This window comes from Platichthys flesus, chromosome 7, assembly GCF_949316205.1.
Source record: "Platichthys flesus chromosome 7, fPlaFle2.1, whole genome shotgun sequence".
Classification (NCBI taxonomy): Eukaryota; Metazoa; Chordata; class Actinopteri; order Pleuronectiformes; family Pleuronectidae; genus Platichthys; species Platichthys flesus.
The window spans coordinates 26,455,401-26,473,349 of record NC_084951.1 but is presented as its reverse complement, the minus strand read 5'-3'; the positions used below and the strand labels follow the sequence as shown (position 1 = coordinate 26,473,349).

The 17,949-nt window shown below is 46.4% G+C and overlaps 1 protein-coding gene across 1 annotated transcript in view; it reads right to left on the bottom strand.

The window, feature by feature from the left end:
- Positions 1–51: 51 nt before the first annotated feature.
- plxna3 (plexin A3) overlaps positions 52–17,949 on the bottom strand; it is a 68,683-nt gene continuing 50,785 nt past the window's right edge. Inside the window, exons 13-38 of the mRNA XM_062390956.1 lie at positions 16,929–17,129; positions 12,201–12,297; positions 11,774–11,964; positions 11,550–11,698; positions 11,359–11,479; positions 11,090–11,226; positions 10,813–10,983; positions 10,622–10,715; positions 9,900–10,019; positions 9,666–9,785; positions 9,399–9,542; positions 7,616–7,850; positions 6,536–6,678; positions 5,692–5,847; positions 5,376–5,476; positions 5,175–5,241; positions 4,715–4,861; positions 4,472–4,631; positions 4,248–4,351; positions 3,943–4,039; positions 2,889–2,966; positions 1,923–2,035; positions 1,535–1,704; positions 1,239–1,451; positions 531–681; positions 52–177 (exon numbers count right to left, since the gene is read on the bottom strand). Of these exons, the coding sequence (XP_062246940.1) occupies positions 82–177; positions 531–681; positions 1,239–1,451; positions 1,535–1,704; positions 1,923–2,035; positions 2,889–2,966; positions 3,943–4,039; positions 4,248–4,351; positions 4,472–4,631; positions 4,715–4,861; positions 5,175–5,241; positions 5,376–5,476; positions 5,692–5,847; positions 6,536–6,678; positions 7,616–7,850; positions 9,399–9,542; positions 9,666–9,785; positions 9,900–10,019; positions 10,622–10,715; positions 10,813–10,983; positions 11,090–11,226; positions 11,359–11,479; positions 11,550–11,698; positions 11,774–11,964; positions 12,201–12,297; positions 16,929–17,129 (3,576 nt within the window). The 3' untranslated portion in view covers positions 52–81. The remainder of the gene's footprint in view (positions 178–530; positions 682–1,238; positions 1,452–1,534; positions 1,705–1,922; positions 2,036–2,888; positions 2,967–3,942; positions 4,040–4,247; positions 4,352–4,471; positions 4,632–4,714; positions 4,862–5,174; positions 5,242–5,375; positions 5,477–5,691; positions 5,848–6,535; positions 6,679–7,615; positions 7,851–9,398; positions 9,543–9,665; positions 9,786–9,899; positions 10,020–10,621; positions 10,716–10,812; positions 10,984–11,089; positions 11,227–11,358; positions 11,480–11,549; positions 11,699–11,773; positions 11,965–12,200; positions 12,298–16,928; positions 17,130–17,949) is intronic.

Sequence of the window (17,949 nt, the reverse complement as noted above, 5' to 3'; positions counted from 1 at the left end):
GACGTCCCCCTCCCCGATTCGTCCTCCCCCACCCCCCCATCGGTCCATCTGTCCATCGGTCCATTCGTCCATCTCCTCCTCTCAGCTGCTCCCGGACATCAGATTGATGGCTTGCTCCAGTTTGTGCCTCAGTTTGTGTTTGCGACAGTAACCGTCCCGGTCCAACGCCGTCAGGATCTGCAGAGGAAAGACCACGTCTGATGTTAGTCGATGTCTCCACTGATGACCCGTGTGAGAACTTGTTTGTCTTAAGGATCAAATGGATTAAATCGTAAAAGCAAACCTACTCTTTTGCTTTAAGAATATCAATAACAAGGTTTTTAGTTTATCGTGTGGAGTCAGGTCATCTTCTGGAGAGCATGAATATACCCTGGGCCTTGATTTACATATTTCTTTAGGACCAGTACTGTGGAGGTTGTATAGAGGACAATGTCCCTGAAATATACAAATCTGGACTGGATGGACTCAAACAAAATGTTGGAATCCTCTCTGTGAGATATGCGACCCCCCCCCCCCCCCGACCCCCTCACCTCCTCCTTGTACTTGTTGATGTAGAAGTAAAGCTCACTGAGCGCACTCAGTGTGTTGAACTCGTTTCCGTGTAGACGGGACTGTTCCACCAGGTACGCATCCATGTCCTGATCGCTGATGCTGGGCATCTTCGAGATGTCCCTGTAGTACCTGCAGGACGCACACACACACACACACGCACACACACGCACACACACAAAGTTTAGTGTATCAACAAGTTAACTTGTTGTTTTACGGTTCATTAATCCAGATAATTGACTAAGCGTCTGATAGTAATTGTGTAATTTTTTAACAACCAATTGTCCTTTATGTCGTCACTAATTAAGTCATATTAATTAGTCGTCACTAATTAATATGACTTATGTGAGATGACACTGCAGTAAATGGTCATTTGAATAATAATCACCAGCTCTGGTGTCGTTGAGCTTTGTTTGCTGGTCAGGTTGTTCAGGTGTACGTTTTTAAAAGAGTTAATTAAAGAAGAACTACATGTACTTGTTAGCTCGCTTGCTAAGAGTTTAGCCTGCTCTCCACAGCGCTCCAGTGTGTGTTCGATATGTTAAGTATTTAAAACGTCAGCTACAGTTACAGTTTCAACACGTTAGCATGCTAACAATCATGATGTGATTCCAAAATATTAGCTGGTTAGCATGCTACTATCCCACTCAGCTTTTTTAAGCTACATTAGCTATTAGCATGTTAGCTACCTCTCCACCCAGCTCTTGTAGTTGGGGATGTCTTTAGCGTAGAGCAGCTTGTTGGACGGCGAGTCTTTGCCGAGTCGGTGTTCGGACGTGGAGCAGGAGTCCATGAAGGTCTGAGCCACGACCGACAGGCAGGCGTCGGTGATGCTGCTCTTGTGGATGTCGAACACAAACTGAGGATTCTTGATGACGTTGACCCAGAACCTGAGAGGAAGGCTGCACAGAGGAAACACGGGGTTAGATCTCGCTCGTCTTTCTGGTCCCATCGTCGAGTCCAGTCTCATCCTGTGGTTTCTCACCAGTTGCTCTTCCAGGTGTGTCGGACGTCCGGGTCGGTGATCTGTCGTTTGTCGGCCTGCTCGTCCAGGAAGTCAAACATGTACTTGATAGCCAATGGGAGAGCAGAGCCGCGGTGCGCCGTGCTAAACACCGTCTCAAACAGGTCGTCCACAAACTTCTGCAGCGTCCCCTGGTGGTGAGATGATTAAACATTTTAACGACCCAATTTAAATACATACACAGACTAATAACAGAGTGATTAACTAATTTGTGCTTAGTCTTTGTTTAATTTGACAGAGTTTAGTCTCGGTCAAAGGGATGTTTGTTCATTAATCAGATTGTTGTCAGTGTGTGTGTGTGTGTGTGTGTGTGTGTGTGTGTGTGTGTGTGTGTGTGTGTGTGTGTTACCTTGGTTGCCAGCAGTCTGGTCAGGTAGATCTCAGAAACCATCTTGCTGCCTCTGTCTCCTTCTCTCTGGTCGCTGTGCTCGTGATTCTTCACCAGATGCCACAGTTTAGTTCCTGAAAACACAAACATGAGACAAGAATTCAGTATTAATACTGCGTATAAAAATACTTGAGTACAAGCAGATTGACTTACTACTAAAAGGTAAAATCACAGTTTACCATGAATCATTTGGTTCTACATGATTTGAAGGAGGAAGCTTTAGTCAGAACTTTGCTCCGTGGCTTCTCCTCCGTCCTTCATGTTGTGTGTCTGCTCTTCTTTCAATTTATATTCAGCTCATTTGTTTTAATTGTTTTAGTTTTTTTTGCTTCTTATCAAATAGCTTCCAGTTTTTCTCTGTGTCAAATAATTAACAGACAGAAAAACCGTCAAATTATTCAATCACAGCAGAACTGGAGGCTGCAGCTAACAATTATTTTCATTATCAATACATCTGACAATTATTGTGTTTAATAACTGTGTCTTTGTTGTATTAAATGTCTGAGTTAACACGTTTCAATTATCTTTTGTTTTGCTGTGAACAGGCAAAATTTACCAACAAAGCAAAACAGGAAAACCAGCAACAACAGAAAAAACAGACAAATGATTGAGTAGTTCCTCGGAGCAGTGGTTTGTTTCTGTTGGAACCATCTTGTCCAGTGGAGCTCTCACTTTACATGAGTCCACAGATCAACACGTTTACAGGTCACGATAAAAACTGATCTGATTCAGGTTTGTATTCTGTACTGACGAAGATCACAGAGAGAGGAAAACAAATAATCACTTTGGGGATCTAAAACTTCATTTACAAAACTGCATCTTTGTCAGGTGTAATGGGAATACACACAATACATCTGCTAGTACTACTATTACTACTACTGCAGTACTACTTCTAACGGTGTAGTTTTACTTCTGCTGCTGCAGTACCTGTCTCCTGGTCCGGGGTGATCATGGGAGCTCTGGATCTCAGACTGTCAGGACTACTGGACGTCCGGAGTAACGACTCTGAAGACACCGAGAGAGAGAAAGATAAGTTATCTGTGTGAGAGTGTGTGTGTGTGTGTGAGTGTGTGTGTGAGTGTGAGTGTGTGTGTATGTTAGAGAGTGTGTGTGTGTGTGAGTGAGTGAGTGTGAGTGAGTGGGTGAGTGAGTGAGTGAGTGAGTGAGTCAGTGAGTGTGAGAGAGTGATTGTGTGTGAGTGCGTGTGTGTGGGAGTGAGTGAGTGAGTGAGTGCGTGTGTGTGAGAGTGTGTGTGAGTGAGTGAGTGAGTGAGTGAGTGTGTGAGTGTGAGTGTGAGTTTGAGTGAGTGAGTGTGTGAGTGAGTGAGTGAGTGAGTGAGTGAGTGAGTGTGAGAGTGAGTGAGAGTGTGAGTGTGAGTGTGTGTGAGTGTGAGTGAGTGTGAGTGTGAGTGTGAGTGTGTGAGTGTTTGAGTGAGTGAGTGTGAGTGAGTGAGTGAGTGAGTGAGTGAGTGCGTGTGTGTGAGAGTGTGTGTGAGTGAGTGTGTGAGTGAGTGAGTGAGTGTGTGAGTGTGAGTGTGAGTGTGAGTTTGAGTGAGTGATTGTGTGAGTGAGTGAGTGAGTGAGTGAGTGTGAGTGTGTGAGTGTGAGTGTGTGTGAGTGTGAGTGTGAGTGTGTGAGTGTTTGAGTGAGTGAGTGAGTGAGTGAGTGTGTGAGTGTAAGTGTGAGTGAGTGAGTGTGTGAGTGAGTGTGTGAGTGAGTGAGTGTGTGAGTGTGTGTGAGTGTGAGTGTAAGTGTGAGTGTGAGTGAGTGAGTGAGTGAGTGAGTGTGTGTGTGTGTGAGTGTGTGTGAGTGTGAGTGTAAGTGTGAGTGTGTGTGAGTGTGTGAGTGAGTGAGTGAGTGAGTGAATGTGTGCGTGTGAGTGAGTGAGTGAGAGAGTGTGTGCGTGTGTGTGTGTATGTGTATGTGTGTGCGTGTGCGTGTGTGTGTATATGTGTGTGTGTGTGTGTGTGTGCGTGCTGTACCGTATCTGCTCAGGGATCTGGTGAAGGTGAAGGAGTTGGCGATGTTGTAGGCTGAAACCTGTTTCTGGACCAGCGCCACCAACGAGCCGTCTGTTACCTAGCAACGCACAGCAACACATCAGATGAATCAGCCAATCGGGCGCCATCAATCAGCTGACTAATTATCCATTCAGTCGATTCTTATCCCGTCAACAATCTGGATGAACTCCACACGAGTCACTGCGGGAACTGATAAAGAACCAGGACTCACACTGTGGTAGGAATTAGAGTGTGTGTGTGTCTGTGTGTGTGTTGTGTGTGTGTACCTGGTAGTGTGCCAGTGTGTTCAGTCTCTTCCAGTCGCTCTCTATCTTCGTTGTGACGTCTTCGTCCTGCAGGATGATGCGTGTCAGTCGACCCTGACGCCACTCTGACCAACACAAACACACAAACACACAAACACACAGTTACACACCAGGCGGCAGCGTTCAGGGATTTTTAAACACGCCCAGAGGAACGGCAGGAGTTTGTTTCTGAGGTGAAGACTCACCGAGGTCCATGTCGTCCGCCTGCTGCCTCTGGGAGAACGGGATTCCTTTGTAGACGGCGTCCAGCAGTTTGTCTTTGACCTGAGTCACCGTGTCACAGTTCAACACCTTCACCGGCACCTCCGTCCCCGCCTCGCCCTCCGGAGGGATACACATCAGGGTCTGACGGGGAGGGGGGGAGGGGCGGTCATTGGTCTGCACCATACTTTAATGTGTTTGTGTGTGTTTGTGTGTGTGTGTGTTACCAGTTGCTTGTAGTCGATCTGCTGTCTGATCAGCTTGTCCTCGCTCAGAGAGTAGCGAGCTTCTCCCGTGATGGCGTCGATCGGCCCTTTCTCCATCTGCTGCTTGATGGCGCAGTACAGCATGAAGAGCGGCTCGCCAGCGCACTCCTGACCCACAGAGAGAGACGCCACGTGACATCAGAGCGCTTCATCAACACACTCCTACCCCATAAAGTCAGCAAGCAGCAGGTCTGAACCAATCCCCCTTCAGATGCCATGAATAAATTAACTGCAGCTCTGATCTGATTGGTCACGGTCAGAGCAGAGAGAGAGAGCTTAACGAGGTCAATTAGGGAGAGGAGGGAGGAGGGAGAAAACGAGGGAAGGAAGGACGCAAGGAATAAAGCAAGGAGGGAAGGATGGAGGGACTAAGGAAAGGAAGGAGAAAAGGAAGGAAAGAGGGAAGGAGGTGAGGTGTTACCTTGAGGAATCGATGCAGCAGGAAGGTGAACCAGTTTGTCAACATCTTCTCAGCGACTGACTCCGTCCTGCACACGGAGGTCAAAGGTCAAAGCTCTGTTAAAACTCTAAGTCCTAATACCACTGAGTAGAAATGCTCTGAATGCATCGGATTGATTGATAATATTGGATCTTCACTGAATATTGGGGGCGGGGCACAGACCTCCTCAGAAGCAGTTTGGGATGGTTCTTGTTCTCCAGGTTTTTCTCGATGAGGTCGGCGAGAAGCTGCTTTAACACCCCGGTGGCATATTCCATACGGCCCTGAAGACAGACACACACAAACACACACACACACACACACACACACACAAACACACTGTGTCAGTCACTGCTCATGTTTACATATATCAACGTCCATAAAATCTCTATGTACCAGTTGTTACCTGCTATTAAGACTGAATAACACAATCGCCTTATTGTTAAAAGTTATTAATCACAACATGAATCCATCACATTGTTATTAGCACCAGACTCACCTGCAGAGCGGCCATCAGCAGCGAGGCCACGTTCCCCCGGTCTCTCATGGAGAACGACCTCTGGGCCTCCAGCGTGTGGATGAAGGTCAACAGGAACATCTTGTTGTTGAGCAGCTGACTGAAGAGACGCAGAGATTTCTCCACGTTCGCTGGAGACTGGAAACACAATTCAACACGTTTCACTTTTATTAGAAACAACCTGAATTCAACAAGACCACGTCTCTACAGGTGTGAACTGAGAAGATTCCTACATCGACAACGTTGTGATGTTCTGTTTGTTCCTCTCAGACGCTGGAGGGGCTGAGATACGAGAAACTTCAATAAATCTAAACTGGGACGAAGATTAAAGAAATAAAACCTGAACAAATTACCTGAAATCATTTGAAAAGCGAAATAATTTAAAAACAAAAAGGTCTTTGACGGTGGATTAAAAAGACCAAAAGCGTCTGTGGGTCCGATGAGAATTCAGCTTCACACAAAGAAACTTATTCTGCCTTTTCTCATCAAACTAAGAGAAATCCCTGCACCCGGGGAATCGCCTGCTTCCACCCAGTTCCTAGGATCTGAGAGAATCTAATTCACGGCTGTGGCTCAGTGGCTCAGAGCTTCCTGCTGGGTTCTCTTAATTAAAGCTTCACCGAGGCTCAGAGAGGCTGCCACCGGAAAGTTACAGTTTTTAAAGCAGCTCTGAGGCTTCTGGACATTTAGGCCACATCCACACGGTTCGACTTTTAGTTTGAAAACTACTCGGACGCCAGGTGGATCTGGAGCAGTGCGTTTTTCAATGACACTGTAGCAGTGTGGCTGAATTGGGATTGTGTGTGTGTCACTGTCTGGTACGCACGTCGAGCTCTTTGAGCACCGGGTGTTCTTCTATCCCAGGGAACATGACTCTCATGGTGTAGGTTCGATACTCCAGGAAAGGGATCTTGACTCCGTCCATGTCGTTGGTCAGTTCCTGGATGTCGGTCTGCAGCTCTGCGAAGGCTGAACGAATCAAACGCACACACTCCGTTATGTTACCAACATTAAGGAATGAATCAACCAATACATAAGAATCACATGGTAAATAATGTATCTAATATCTAATACATGATTTATGACAGTTTTATTTATCTAACAGATTCTGTTTTATTGATTTCCTGTCTGTTCTGCTTCTTGAGCTTAAGATCATTAAACCCTCATTTTAAAAATCAGTTAAATAAAGAATAATCCTGTGTTCAAAAATTAAAATATCAAAGTCTTTAATTAATTAATGTATCACAAGTGAAACTCGTCTCAGTTGGATTTTTCTTTGTTCTGAAAGAAACAGAAGCTTTAAATTATACTTGATCTTAAAATAAGTTGTTTGTTTATTGTTTCCCTCGTCTTTGTCCCACTTTCCTACTTTTATAAATAACCATGAATATCTGATATTATATCTGTCGACTGTTGTTTGCTCGTCTTCAGAAATAGGAAAAACATTTGTTTCATGTTGAATATATTTGTTTTCATTGTTAAAAAGACTTTGATCTCAAAAAGTATTTATTTAGATTTAATGGTCAATTAATGTGATTTAATGATGAAGCAACTCTTCAAAATAAATGACATGATTACTTTTAATCAACAGCTATTTTCAGGAGTTCCTCAGGTTTCACGTTTGGGTCCCTGTTGTTTTCCTTTACATCCCATTAACACATCATTACGCAGACGATTCACTGATTTATCTTCTCAAAAACCCAATTTGAACCTTTAAGGATTTAAATCTAAATCAATTAGCAACAAAAAATAAATAAGAACTCAAAAATACTATATTTGCTCTGTCAGCCAATGAGGAGAGAGCAGGGTGATCTGCAGGTCTCACGTCCAAACCTGAATTCTGAACTCTTCTCCCGTCTCTGAAGCTCAATAACACATCATGCTAGTGTACCCTCGATGTACGTACCCTCCTTGCACTCTAGCGCCACCCGGCTCTCCAGGTTGTCCATCTGCAGCTGGAGGCGTTTCAGAGTCCGGTCTGCGTCGCGAGTCTTCCTCTTGTAGGCGATCAGCACAGCGATGATCGCAATGAGCAGCACGCCTCCACCCGCTCCGATGCCGATGATGGCGGGAAGCGTGAGGGCGCTGTCGGAGTAGATGTGGAGCGTTCCCGGGGAATATTCCAGACCCCCGACTAGGATCTACAGACAGAGAGAGAGAGAGAGAGAGAGACCAAGAAGATCCAATCAGCAAGAGGTTGTGAGAATCTACGTCTTCGAACCACGGTCCAGACCAACAGAACAGAACTAAGCCCAACCAGAGGAGGAGTTCTGGGTCTAGATCAAACCTGGTTCTGTTGGTTTGTAGTGAAAAACTTTGTTGGATAGTTTGGACTTTTGGACCAATCACAGGAAGTAGAAACAGAATTAAACAACAGAAGAAGAAACAGAAGACGACATAATGTTTAAACCACAAGGACGTTCACGTTGCTTTTGAACTAGAGCAACACATCTTCTATAAACCATTAAACCTTTTACTGTCTTTCTTTCTTCCTTTCTTCGAACTGTATTTTCTAAGCGATGAGGTCGAGCGCCTCCTGCTGTCGTGGGGACGTGAGGACGGAGCAGCTGTGTGATACTAACAGGATGTGAGTGACAGCAACAACACAAACAGACGGTAACAACACAAACAGACAGTAACAGGAGTTCCTCAGTGACGGAGCCGACGTCAGGGAGCAGTAAAACAGCCGTAAAGCGTCTGAGTGTGATCTACAGCCTCATTAGACTCTGACGAGCGGCAACACGACCGATATTAATGACTGAAGCTGCTCGAGCAGCGAGGAGCAGAAGAGGAGAAACAAACCAACTCACAAAGAAAGATATGAGATGATGGAGGAAACTAAACAAGTCTGTTCCTCATCAGAAAGTTAAGAACATTTGATAAACAACTGAACTAAGTATATCCACATACTTCTGTCCAAATGGAAAAAAGCTTTTTACATAAGAGGCATGTTTTATTTTGAAAATACTCTCAAGCCTTTTTAAAGAAAAACTGTACATGAACACACACACACAGACAAACACACAACACACACTGTGTGTATTAATTATCTGAGCTGTATGAATGTTTTATTAAAGCGTTTCCTCCTCAGGTCATAAACATCGATTATAAAACAGATCAGAGGAACAAGTGATGAATAAAAGATGGTTAAAAGAGAGAGGGAGGGAGAGAGATGATCTTCTGTATTGATTAATTATCATTAAATTTAATCTTATCAATCGTTTTGTCTCTGTTCATTGATGCTGACCTCACTTTGAACATCAGTGTGTGTGTGTGTGTGTGTTTCCCTCTGATGTGTGATATCAGACCAATTACCCATGATTCCCTGCGGCTGCACTTAATGACTTTCACCTTTATAAAGACCCCCTCCTTCCTCCTCCTTCCTCATCTCTCTGTCCTTCCCTCCTTTCTCTGTTTTTCCTTCACTTCATTCTCCCCTCTCACCATCCCTCCTTCCTTCATCTCCTCCCTCTTCCCATCCTCCTCTTTCCCTCCTCCCCCTCTCTCTCCATCCTTCCTTCCTGGAACTCAACGTCACATTTGACGAGTTCAAGGTCCGTTGGAAAGTTGTAAATCTGATGATACTTTTCTTTCTGGCTCTTCTTACTGTGATGAATAAATGAAAACCTGCCGATGGGTTTAAGTGTTCAGAGGATTATATTAGGTAAGAAAGAGGAGGCGGGGCTTACCACGACTCGATGTTCTCCGGTGAGATCTGGCGAATCGCAGAGCAGCTGGTTCTCTGACACGGTCAACAGGCAGGGCGACTCTCCAATCAGCACCGTGTAGTTCAGACGGCTGTTACCTGGGGCGGGCGGGATCAGGTTCTTACCCTGAACACACAGACACACACAGACACACACAGACACACACAGACACACAATGTTTTAACGCTGTATCTTCAGATCAGATCACATCTTTTTCTTCTTCGGAACTTCCTGTTTAAGTTGCCTCACCTTGAGGATGATGGGTGACCCCGGTTTGACCTCCAGGATCCCAGAGTTCCCCAGGGGGTCGAAGGTCGGGTTGGGGTAGTGTGTGAAGGGGGTGGAGTTCAGCACCAGCAGAGCCGAGACCTGGATGGAAGCAGAACATTTTAATAACTGTTACTATGCAGCGTGATGTGTGTGTGTGTGTGTGTGTGTGTGTGTGTGTGTGTGTGTGTGTGTGTGTGTGTGTGTGTGCGTTACCTGGTCAAAGATGAAGCCAAACTCGTCGGGCTGCAGCGGCCCCTCTGGTGGGTTGGGCTTAGTGTAAATCAGACCTGGAGCCAAACACGTCATGGTGCTGTCATTGACCACCGTACAGAACTGAAGAGAAAAACAAAAGAGGATGGGATCAGGAAAAGATGATCACGTGTTCATGTTGTTCACGTGTTCATGTTGTTCACGCGTTCATGTTGTTCACGCGTTCATGTTGTTCACGTGTTCATGTTGTTCACGTGTTCATGTTGTTCACGCGTTCATGTTGTTCACGCGTTCATGTTGTTCACGCGTTCATGTTGTTCACGTGTTCATGTTGTTCACGTGTTCATGTTGATCACGTGTTCATGTTGATCACGCGTTCATGTTGTTCACGTTGTTTGTTCATGTTGTTCATGTTGTTCACGTGTTCATGTTGTCGACGTGTTCATGTTGTTCACCTGTTCATGTTGTTCACGTGTTCATGTTGTTCACATGTTCATGTTGTTCACGTTGTTCATGTTGTTCACGTGTTCATGTTGTTCACGCGTTCATGTTGTTCACGTGTTCATGTTGTTCACGTTGTTTGTTCATGTTGTTCATGTTGTTCACGTGTTCATGTTGTTCACGTGTTCATGTTGTTCACGTGTTCATGTTGTTCACGTGTTCATGTTGTTCACATGTTCATGTTGTTCACGTTGTTCATGTTGTTCACATGTTCATGTTCTTACATTATTCGTTTCCACTCCTCCGTACTTTGCTCTGACTTTGGGTTCCTGGATCGTCAGCAGGTTTGTTCCTGTTACTGTGATCACTGTACTGCCACTACACACACACACACAAACACACACAAACACACACAGGTTACAGATCATTCCAGATTACAAATTAATTATTGATTGTTCTCTGGATGAGTATTTACTTGAGGATGGTCCAGCTCGGTTCGATGCCCGTGATGGTCGGGTCCTCAGTGAAGATGTACTTGGTCTCTGAGCTCGTCACCTCGGCCTTGTCAATCATCAGACGGATGGGGGCGGGACCAGTGCCAGACAGAGAGGCGGGAGTTATGCAGATTATTTCCCGATTGGTCCGTCTGAAAGAGGGGAGGGAGAAAGAAGGAGGGATGTTAAATGTTTTGATTCTTTTGAAATATCTTCCTGAGATGAGGGTCTTCATTTGAGTCGTGGATCCAAACTGACTTGACAAACAGACACTCCTCCTTGTCGATGTAGATGGTGACGGTGCTGCCGGCGTCCAGGTGTCGGCCGGTCACCGTCAGTCGGGTTCCCCCGGACACGGGACCCTTCTCTGGACGCACTCGACTGAAGCTGGGGCTCTGGGGGATGAAGAGGAGGAAGAGGAGGAAGTTAGTGTCACATTAACCTCCATTACATCACACCTTCCTACCCCCGGTTACAGGAACGCAAGGTTTGTAATTGGTCAACCGCGTGAAGACGCCGTCACTCACCACGAAGGAGTACGTCTGCGTGGAGAGGGTTCGATACTCGGCGCTGCAGACGCCAATGCAGAGCTCCACGGGTCCGCCTGGAGAGTGAGGGAGGAGAGCTTCGGCCATGTCGCACACGATCCTGTGGACACACAGGAGGAGTCAGACGAGCTCAACAACACACACAGACACACACACAGACAGACACACACCTCTCAGCGCTGATGTACTGCGAGGGGACGGGGTTACAGCGGACTCCGGCCACCTGAACGTGAGCGATCTCCTTCACCTGCAGACCCAGGTTCTCCCCCTCGATGGTCACCCGGGTCCCGCCCTCGCGAGGCCCCGTCAGAGGGTCGATCTGTGGGAGGAGCCACAGTGTTATTCACAGCTCGTCTCCGGTGAAGAGGTCATAGGTCACGGGTGTGTCTCCTACCTTGCTGATGCGTGGGTGGCTGCAGCGCAGGTTTTGTCGCCCGTGGTGCATCCAGTTCTGCTCGGGGGCGGGGCAGTGCTGGTGCAGGAGACACTTCCTGGTCTCGGTGCACCAGCCGCACTCGAAGGGGGCGGGAGCTTTGAGACACTGACCACAGCTGGAGCGCTGAGCCTCGCACTTGTACAGCAACGCTGAGCAACACAAAGAGTCACCGTCACACAACATTAAACAACTACACACAACGTTAGACCATGTCTCTGCTTCGGGGGAAGCTCCTGTGTGGACTCGTGTGGGCGCCAGGCGTTTAAGACTGATTATGTTTTTGTGAACTTTACAAATGGTTCCAGTTCCAAATCAACTTTTAATAATTTCTTATTTCATAAACTCCTCTCTCTCTCAAGGTGCGTGATGACGAGCGGGTTTCTACCTTTCATGGACGCAGGTTTGTCGATGAAGAAGTCTCCGTCCCACACGATGGAGAAATCCACCGGGAGGTCGCCGGCCTCGTCGCCCTCGTACCAGTACTGAAACACAGAGGCACTGGTTTACAACTGGGAAACAGAAAAACTCATTCTGTGATAAATGCAAAAATAAAGTGACAAAAAATAAACCAAAGAAAAATAATTAAATATAAAGAATTGATAATGTGTGAGAACTGATCAGTCGGTATCACACTGAGCAACATGTTCAACCAGATGTTAGTAGGCTGCTGCGAGTAACTGTACACACACACACACAGAGACTCACACACACACACACACACAGACTCACACACACAGACACACACACAGTTTTAAATCCATTATGTTGTTTCCCTGACTACTTTTTGTTGGTTACCATGGACACCTGCAGCCGCCATGACAACGTCACTCCTGCTCTGTGTGTGTGTGTACTTGTATATGTCCTTTGTGAGGACCATGTTAAGCATAGACCCGACTGAGTGAGGACATCTGAACCAGTCCTCACTTTTTCAATGGACTGATCGAGCGTTAGGGTTTGGTGTTAAGGTTAGAGTTAGGTTAGGCCTTCAGTTTGGATGGTTACGGTTATATTAAGGGCCTAGGGAATGTATTACTGTATGTCAATGAGTGTCCCCACTAAGATAGAAGTACAAGATGTGTGTGTGTGTTAAATGAGCAACACAACTCATCGCCTCAATGACGGTGAAAAGGCAAAGAGAGTGTGTGTCCTGAATATGTCAGCTCAACCCACATGGCACCAGATAATCTTACACACACACACACACACATAGTGTCTTACATGGACACACATGGTCTTTCCACCGCTGTGAGGACCCTGACACTCAAACAGAAGCAGTCTGGTGAAGGGACCAAAATGTCCCTGCAACCATAGAAAGACACTTTTCCTCTTCTTCTGAACTTGCTGTGTGTTTTCTGTCACCTTCAGGATCTTCACTATCCTTATAAGGACACAGAACTGACAAAGGTCGGTGTTTGTTCCAGAGATCCAATGAGGTAATAAAATGTGTATGTACACACACACACACACACACACACACGCACACACACATAAAGACACACACAGAATTAACAAATCTCATTACGTCAGGGCAGTTTCAGTTCATATTTTCTTTCCTCATCAAGAATTACCTCAACATCTGACCATAGTTTTACCTCACACACACACACACGCACAATTAATGAATCGCTGATAATATAATGATCTTTTCTATAGAGCCGCAAGAACGGACAACATATTCATAACTCTGTGTGTGTGATGATCACATAGTTGAAATATGTGGACGACCAAGAAGTGAGATGTGTGTGAGTCTAATGCCCAGATTTTCCATTAAAAGCAGCCAGCTGAGCCCCAGAGAGCAGCCTCATAGGTTTGGCCTGTGAATGCACTGCACACACAGAGACACACACACAGACACACACACACAGTGGGAGCAGCAACTCTGACTGACACACAAACAGAGCTGTTCTGAACGCACCCTCACTCTACAGCCAATCAGCAGTCATTATATTGGGCTGATTACATCACAGACTCCAGAATCTGTGATACAGTGATCTCACTTATTGAAGTCCCGCCCACACACGGGTTCAACGAATCATGAATCAGTGTCAGCCGTCAATCATGAAGTCTCTGCACGTTTTTATGAGATGTTTAACCAGGTGAGAGGATGACTGAGACGTTAAACATAAGAAGAAAGTGGGTCTGTCCGTCCCCCCCCAAGCTGTGCTGAGCAGCTGTACCCCCCCCCCTGTATAAAGTTTCCTGGTGTGCTTGCTGCTCTCTCACTGATCTACGTCATCTGATACTTGACTCGTTATTCTCTCTAATTCATAAGGAAATATATTTCTCCCGACGGGAAAATTAACTCCTGTTGATTTTTATTCACATTTATTTTAATTCCCACTCTGCTCGTTCACATTTCCTCACCTCTCTCTCTCTCTCTCTCCCTCCCTCCGTCCGTCTCTCTCTCTCTCTCCGTCCCTCCCTCCCTCCCTCCCTCCATCCGTCTCTCTCTCTCTCACTCCCTCTCCCTCTCTCTCCCTCCCTCCGTCCATCTCTCTCTCCCTCCCTCTCTCTCTCTCCCTCTCTCTCCTTCCCTCTCTCTCTCTCTCTCCCTCCCTCCGTCCCTCCCTCCGTCCGTCTCTCTCTCTCTCTCTCCCTCCCTCCCTCCACCCGTCTCTCTCTCTCTCCCTCTCTCTCCCTCCCTCCGTCCATCTCTCTCTCCCTCCCTCTCTCTCTCTCCCTCTCTCTCCTTCCCTCTCTCTCTCTCTCTCCCTCCCTCCGTCCCTCCCTCCCTCCGTCCGTCTCTCTCTCTCTCCCTCCCTCCCTCCACCCGTCTCTCTCTCTCTCACTCCCTCTCCCTCCATCCGTCTCTCTCTCTCACTCTCTCTCACTCCCTCTCCCTCCCTCCCTCCCTCCCGCTGGTCGACACATTTTGGAAGAGTGTGTGTCTCTGTCATCCCCATGGTAACCCCTGTCCAGTCAGCAGGGCCGTCGCCATGGAGTCAAATTGTGTGTGTGTGTGTGTGTGTGTCAACTTCTTTGTATGGTTGTGTGTGTGTCCACGTCTTTGTGCGGTTGTTGGAGCATTTTGTCTGGTCCGCACAACTTCAATGGGCTTTCTGAAGGTTAAGATCCAGTGTCAATCCACCGTGACGCCACCCACTGGTTTGTGAGCCGGAGCTTTGAAAGAAGTTTTTCTGTTTTGTTTTGTCGTGTTTTGCTCTTTGCATCATTCACGGGAGGTCGGTGTCGTCTTTGGTCGGTGCAGAGGAAACTTTAACGTCCCCGACGAGCTCTGGCGTTTAATTTAGAACTTCAGGACGAGGAAGCACAAGTGGAAATATGAGAACTGATAAGAAGGAGAGGAAGAAGAGGCGCATAGATGTGGAGGAAGATGAAAATAAATAAAAGGAGGGATGAGAAAGCAAAGGTGAAGAGAAATAGTGTGTTATAGAATTGCTGGAATGGAGGTTAGATAGAGGGATGTGAAGCTGAATTAACAGGAGGAGGAGGGAGTGATGAGCAGAGGAATCATTTAACACCCTCTGTCTGTTCACATGGAGATTTCATCCATCAGCTCTCAGCTCAAACACATGAACTTCATCACGTGACCGTCCGTCCAGCTGAGTGAACGACAGACGAGCCACGGACAGCGAGAGCACGTCTGAAAATATGATCAAATCCCCGACTAAAGATCCTGAACCAAAGAGTCGATATTCAATAGTCACAAAAAAGAAACCCCATCGATCCAGCTCCTGTCTGGTGGATACAAATACTGACAGTGCTTTTATTTTGAAGGCTAAATGGAAAAGAATGTGTGTCTGTGTGCGTGTGTGTGTGCTGTTGTACTAAATGGCCAATTTCCTCTGGGAATAGTAACTTAATTAAATACAGGCGCACAGACACACAGCATCTCTATGTACATGTGTGCGTGTGTTACTCATTGCTGTCTGCATTTAGCAGCCGTTTGTCAGGGCAAACCGTGTGTGTGTGTGTGTGTGGGGGTGTGTGTGTGTGTGTGTGTTAGGCGTCTTCGGGGCGGGCTCATCGACAGGAAGACAGATGAAGGACAGGAAATGAGCACGAGCTGTAGGACAACAGTTGGTGTGTGTGTGTGTGTGTGTGTGTGTGTTCTGAATGCAGGACAGTGGATGTCGAATCTCAGTAAAGGACAAAAAACAATCTCTACTCTAGCCACTGTGTGTGTGTCTGTGTGTGTGTGTCTGATAATTGAATTCCCATCAGACACATCAAACCTGGAGTCTGCCCCCTGACAGTCACCAGGTCAAGCGACACACACACACAAACACACACACAAACACACAGGGTCAGACACTAACTAATGAGAACCGGAGAGATGGAGGGCGTCGGGGTGGAGAGGTCAGACTGATGTCATTCATTTAATACAACGAACTGTGTGTGTCTGTGTGTGTCTGTGCGTGTGTGTGTCTGTGTGCGTGAGAGTTTGATGATGCTGAGAATATGTGCGACAGTGGACAACCTTCATGCTCCCTCACGACTTGTGTTCAGGACGAGTTGAGCTAAAAATCTTTAACCTTGGTTGATACGACAAACGTTATACAGAATATCACCACAAGGTGTCGCTCTTGTTCCTGATCGGAACAAAATGAGTCTGTGACCTGAGTGACTCCAGTCCACTAGGTGGCAGTACTGATGCTATCAGTTAATTTGATTTACCAACCACCATATAAAGTGCGTTTATCAGTTCAGCATTTTACGTAAATCAAGTTGTCATCGGCAAAGGTTGATGATGTCAGAAAACATGTTGTGTAATGTTACTTCAAATAAGATCAAATGGGTTTTAAGCTACTACACCAAACCAGATGAGAACCGGATCAGACTGAGTTGGATCTGGTCAGACTAGATCAGACCAGACTAAACTGGAAAAGCCATCACCAGACTTTACCAGTACATAATAAAATGGAACGAACTAGACCACATCAGGACCAAGTAGACAAGGCTAGACCACATCGGGCCATCGAACCAGACTAGCCCATAGTGGACTTGACTAAATTAGACCAGACCCAACCGGACCATATCAAACTTAACTGGACCACACAGAGCCACCTCTAAATGAATCCAACTTAACATTCCTCTCATTTCATTAAAATAAGGGCAGCAGCAGTGCATGCTGGGTAGTGTAGTTCCTCACCGAGGTGTTCTGACACTGGATGCAGGAGGAGTTGAAGCGGACGGCCGGGATTCGTTGAACTTTGCCCTGGATGTTGAACACACACTCGTAGTTCTTCTGACCCGACTGGGGCTGAGGGAGGTTACGAGCTCGCAACGTGATTGGACGAACCATGCCGGCCGGAACCAGGATGTCAGAGGTGGGGAGGATCTGAGGACAGCCCTGCAGAGACAAAGGGGGGGGGGGGGGGTATAAGACATGTTTACATGAGCAGATATATTGGTTATTATACTGTCGATGACCAGAGTTAGAAACATAAAGTGACACACACAAGCAAACACACAGTTCTCAGTCAGTGATGACAGACTGTGATAAGCTATCTGCCCGAGCCTTTATGTGTGTGTCTGTGTGTGTGTGTGTGTGTGTGTGTGTGTGTGTGTGTGAGAGGTAATGGACAGCTGGTGACAGATCCAGGCTCCTGGAACTTCCTGCGGCTGCTGGAAACACACACACACATACACACAAAGACACAAACACTCTGACTGTGTCTCTCGCTGGAGTGAAACCTTTATTAACGAGCGTCACCACGGTAATTAATTGCCTTGTGACTGACAGGAAGACCATTAACGCCACAGGAAGTGGACAAGAGCGCAGCGGACGCCAGCCACGACTGTGGAGCCTGTGTGACAGCCTGAGAGTGTGTGTGTGTGTTTGTGTGTGTGTCACACCTCAGTGCAACAGAAACATGTTTTAATATCAGACTGTGAAACCGAATGGGAGCGGTCACTTTAACAAACCTCTTTAATCATATTTAAAGGGCCAAGACACTGTTTTATTCACAGATCAATTCCCTGCTGCTGTTCAGGGAAACGAATACGAAATATTTCCCAACAATGGATCAAACTGCAGAGAGGACAATCTACTTCCTGTTTACATCACATGACCAGTGTACGTGAACGCTCAGGTGAAGTGTGTTTTCCTGTGTTTTACTGAGGACAGAGGAAGTATTAGTATTAAAAACCTGTTTTAAACATAATAGTAT